Source organism: Chrysochloris asiatica, unplaced genomic scaffold (genome assembly GCF_000296735.1).
Source record: "Chrysochloris asiatica unplaced genomic scaffold, ChrAsi1.0 scaffold00115, whole genome shotgun sequence".
Taxonomy (NCBI): Eukaryota; Metazoa; Chordata; class Mammalia; order Afrosoricida; family Chrysochloridae; genus Chrysochloris; species Chrysochloris asiatica.
Window position 1 is genome coordinate 9,655,679 of NW_006408633.1, and position 5,410 is coordinate 9,661,088.

The window sequence follows — 5,410 nt, forward strand, 5'->3', positions numbered from 1 at the left end:
GTGGATAAAGAGAAATACTTTTAACTGATGGTATATGGAGGGGATTATAATCAATGTAATGAAACAAGTTATATGAATTGTTGAATGTGAAACAGATGATGTGCCCTGTAAACTTTCACTCAATCCCCAATAAAAACCTTAAATAAAAAAAAAGAAAAAAATGTTTTACATTAGAGTAAGTTTTCTGAAGGAAATGTCACAAAACACAAATTCAAGCACAAAACGAACGATAAAACCTACGATGGATTTGGGGGGAGGAACAAATGATACTTGCGTTACAGAGTAGACACACGGTGACATGGGTAACAGACGGGGCAGGCAATATACAACAAAAGGGAGGCTGGCAGAGGAAAGACGGGGGTGATGGGAAACACAGGGAAGAATGCAGTGTCTGGAAAGCATAAAGGTAAAAGTTGTTAACTGTTGGTGCATGGAGGGGATTGCAACCAGATAATGCAGCAAAGTATATGATTTGCTGAATGTGAAACTTGAAACTGATGATCTGCTTTGTAAACCTTCACTCAATTCACAATAAAAAAAGTTAAAAAAAAAAAAAAAGTAAGAAAAAGAATTGCATAATGTCCAATCTGCTTTGTAAACCTTTATTCAATTCACAATAAAAAAGTTAAAAAAAAAAAAAAAGTAAGAAAAAGAATTGCATAATGTCCAATCTGCTTTGTAAACCTTTATTCAATTCACAATAAAAAAGTTAAAAAAAAAAAAGAAAGAAAGAAAAAGAATTGCAAAAATGGCAGTGTACAACAGATGCTTGCTGTTAAGTGCCTGCACCCTGACATCTTTGGTCCATTGGATTTAAAAGTGATGATTTTATTTTAAAATGCAAATTTTTAACAATGTACTACAACTCATGGTGTGGCGCTGTAGGATCAGCATTGTACTGCTAACTACAAGGTCAGCAGTTCAAACTTACCAGCCGCTCCTTGGAAACCCCATACAGGGTTCACTACTAGTTGCAACAAACTTTACGGCACTTAACAACAATATTGGAACTCATATTTTTATAACTGTTAAAAGTTAAGATGAAAATGTTTAGATAGCAAGATCAAAATATGAGGGGTACAAAGTTTTCAAATTCTTAAAAGGGACTAGTAAACAAACATGTAGGAAGATTGATGTTTATCAGTAATGGCAAGTCTCTAAAGAATTATACAGCATGGATAATTTTAAAATGTCTTTCCCAAGTGCTCTTCAAGCATTCATTGTCTAGTAGAACTGGGTTTTCCTTTCACACTAAATATAAATTCTGAAGTGTATATGAAATAGAAATTCTTGACCACTCCACATACCTGTTGAAGACGCTTGGGGTAGGGCTGTGGTCACGCTCTCGCTCTCTCTCTCTGGTACGTTCTCGTTCTCTGTCTCGATCCCGGTCCCGGTCCCGATCCCGGTCCCGGTCCCGGTCTCGTTCTTTCTCTCTTCTTGCATAGTAATCCCACTGCTTGCTGGTGTCCACTAGACTAGGCCATGAAGGAGCAGAACCAGGAAGGTGGGGAAAGGCAACTAAGGAAAATATCCAACAGAATCATTGAAACAAGGAAAGAAAAAGACAAAAACAAAACACAATGTATTATATAAATTAAGACAAAACTTTCAATAAAAGCATGCTTCATTAGAATATATAACAAAATTGTATTTTAAATGGGAAAGAGCAAAAATATATTCTTTAATGCCCAAGTTTAGAGAAGCAACATCTAACAAAAATTCTTTAAAACCTTATAAAAATATGCTTCATCTTTTAAGATGAGAAGTAACCAGAGAAACAGATTGACCAAAAATTTCCCACAGTCAAAAATGGATACCAAGAGGTGAACATTTTCAAATGGTGAACACAGAAAATATCTGTCAAGCTAGGAATGTGTACTCAATAAAAGCAGATTTGTCAGCAGATTTTGCAGCAGATTTATCAAATGCAGCACGTTGTTTGATTTCTTGACTGTTGTTTCCATGTGCACTGACAGCATGTTGCTGTCAAGTCGGTTCTCACTCACAGAGACTACGCATAGGGTTTCTAAGGAGCAGCTGGAGGGTTTGAGGCACTGACCTTGTGGCAACCAAGGTCAGTGCCTCAAACCTTATTATCCTCCAGTGTCACACCAAGACTCCACTGGTATTATATACAAGTAAAATGGAGTCTTTTAAAACTAGCATTCTTTCAGATTTATTATGATGTTGTTTTTATAGGTCCAGCGTCAGTTGTGAGAATTTTTGTTTTATGCTAAGGTATAGTGCATACTGAAAGGAGTAGTCTTTGATCTTCATCAGCAGTGCTTCAAGTCCTCTTCATTTTCAGCAAGAAGGTTGATCTATCTGGATGTCACAAGTGACAAGTCTTCCTCCAATCCTGTATCACATTCTTTTTCACATAGTCTAGCTTCTCAGAATATCTGCGCATCATTCAAATTGAATAAGCATGATGAAAGGATAAAACCATGATGAACATCTACCTCATTTTAAACAGTGCAGTATCCCTTCGTTCTGTTCGAACGACTGTCTCTCGTACAGGTACTGCATGAATGAACACAATTAAGTGTTCTGGTAGTTCCATTCTTTACAATGTTATTCATACTTTATGCCTTTGTATCATCAATGAAACACAGGTAAACATCTTTCTGGTACCTGTGCTTTCAGTCACGATCAACCTAACGTCTTCTGAACATGGCTTGAATTTTTGGCAGTTGTACTGTTTTTGAATTATCTTCAGCAAAATTTTGCTTACCTGTGCTATTAATGATACTGTTTGATAACATCCTCATTCTGTTATGTCACTATTCTTTGGAACAGGTACACTCCAGTCTTCCAGTCAGTAGGCCAGGCAGCTATCTTCCAAATTTCTTGGTGTACACAAATGAGTGCTTCTATCGTTACATCCTTTGTAGAAACACCTCAATTGGTATTACATCTATAACTATAAAATTATTTTTAATCAATCCCTTCAGTGCAGTCCAAACTTCTTCCTCCTTTACTTACTGTTCTTATTGTTAAGTGCCATCGAGTAGTTCTGACTCTGTATAGAGTTTCAAAGGAATACCTGGTGGGTTTGAATTGCTGACCTTGTGGTTTGCAGTCCAGTGCTGATCCTACAGCGCCATACCACGATCTTAATCCTATTCTACCTCCTGAAATGTAGAAAGAATCCATCAAATGGATTCTTTCTGGTACAGAAGCTCCATGTCTCAAGTTTGAAGGGGCACAATGAGGGCTGTAGGGTGGATAGGGTTAGGTTTGTCAATGGATCCTTGCAAGACAGCCAGCCCTTGTTATCATCAAAGAATAACATCATAATGGAACAAGTCCTCAGTGCAACTTTCCTGGCCTTTTAAATCACAAGCACTGTTTTCAATTTTTTAAATAATACTTCTTCAAAATAAGCACCAATGATTGTCCTGAGTTCTTCAAGAAAATCTATCAAGATCACCCTTGCAGTTCCAAACAGCAGTTGCCATGCATAACCTTCTGCGTTGGCCTGACTTGAATACAATGACATAGCAGGTCCCCTCAGAAGCCACTGTTCTGGTTGGAACTTGCTCTCTGAATCGTATTGGTAAATCTAAGACTTTTATCCAATTATGACTTATTTCATAAAATTGTCTTCACTAGCTTCAATCTTGTTTAAAATTTTCAGCCATTGACCATGGAATGGTCAGTCAGTCAAGATCAAAAGAGTAACATTTTCCTAAGGACAAAGTTGGGAAAAAATGGGAATGAGGGTGGAATGGAAACAAGAATCCCAGGGAGGAAGTGGAATAACTGTTGTTGGACGGAAGGGACTGTAATCATTACGATAAAGTAGAGTATACGACTTGTTGAATGTAAACTGATGATCTGCTCTGTAAACGTACATTCAATTCACAATAAAAGTAAAAAAAACAATCTAAAGTGTCGAACAATGTTGGATACCAACTTCAGTACTTATCGCATCAACAGTAATGCTATGCTTTTCTTCTATCAGTTTCCTTCAATCATTAAGCTTGGCTCATCTTTAGGCCTTCCCAAGGTTCCTGAAAACTGCTGTTTTACGTGGGGCAGCAATTCCCATAAACTTATTGCAAAGCTCCCACGATTTGGAAGATGTCCACTATAGTTTTATTTAAAATTTGGTATTAACCCTGACCTCAAATAGTTTTCTTCCATGGCACCAAAAGTATCTGTGGTACAGTGAATTATTTATGTCTCTTCTAGCCATAGCCTTTGTAAACTTCCACCCAGGTATGGGTAAGAAAAGGTGGGGGAAGACGTTAAGGCTTCATTTATGAGTGACTGTTAGCAGGCCTAATTGTGACTGGTCAGTTGTGCCATCCTGCTGGATATAAAATAAGTCATCTCAAAATCAGAAGGGGAATTGCATTACCAACAACGATGAGCCAGGAGTGGAATACATGCTTTGGACCCTAAAGTCTCTGCACATTGAACCTCCTCGACCAAAGGGCAGAAACCAGTGACACTAGAGAAGCAGAATCAGGAACCCGAGCATGAGACAGAGCAGTGGACTCGCCACACCGTGGAGCAAGTCAAGCTGAGTGACTTTGGACAGGAGGCTTGCTGGTAGTGGGGTAAGCTGCCTCTAGGCACTTGGGAGAGTTAGGTGTGCTGACCCGCGCAGAATTAAGAGGTGAATACTTTCAAGCTACTGCTTATGGTGGAATGTTAAGTCCTGTGGGCATTTATCAGCAGTCCTAAAGTATGAACTGCAACCTTTGTAGCAATACTTTTTCTTGTATGCCTTAAAGGGTCTCAGAGAGGAGTTAGGTCAGTAAAGAGTGAGCAGGAAGGGGGTTTTAGATAAACTATATGTAATGGACATTTAGTAAAAGTCAAATGTTGAACTCACTTAAGAGAACTGTACCCGACAATATTGGCTCGGTAGGTAATTTCAATAATAAAGTCTTAGACTTTCTAATATGGACTGTTTCTCATGTTTATTTGTATTGGAGCAAATACACAAGAAATGGCAAAGCAAACATGTAAGTCCTACAACAGGCAAAATTTTTTTAAAATTTAATCAGTAATGCTTATTATGGAGTGCTTAAATATTACAGGAACTTTATTTTACAGGTAAGAAAAAAAATAGTTACCTTATTCAAAGTAGCCAAAGTAAGAAGGGCCCAAGACTCAAGCACAGGCCGTGCAATTATGCTGCCGTACCTCAGAGCTCAGAACAAGGCACTACCCATAACATCAACAGCTAGCACATGAGCGTTTATTAAATGGCAGGACTGAGGTGATGGCAATATACTCACATTCAGCTTCAACTTAAGAGGAAAATAGTGCTATTTAACAGCGGAAGAGCTGTAAAAGTCACTTTAACTATTAAGAGGGATAAGCAAGATTCCAGTCAAGGGAAGATAACTTCCTGGGTGTCTTGAAAAAAAATATACACATAGACTATATA

General features: G+C 38.0%; 1 protein-coding gene across 1 annotated transcript in view; it reads right to left on the minus strand.

The window, feature by feature from the left end:
* Window positions 1–5,410, minus strand: part of FIP1L1 (factor interacting with PAPOLA and CPSF1) — a 127,480-nt gene that overhangs the window by 12,342 nt on the left and 109,728 nt on the right. The window contains 1 exon segment of the mRNA XM_006868064.1: window positions 1,308–1,521. Coding sequence (XP_006868126.1) covers window positions 1,308–1,521 — 214 coding nt within the window.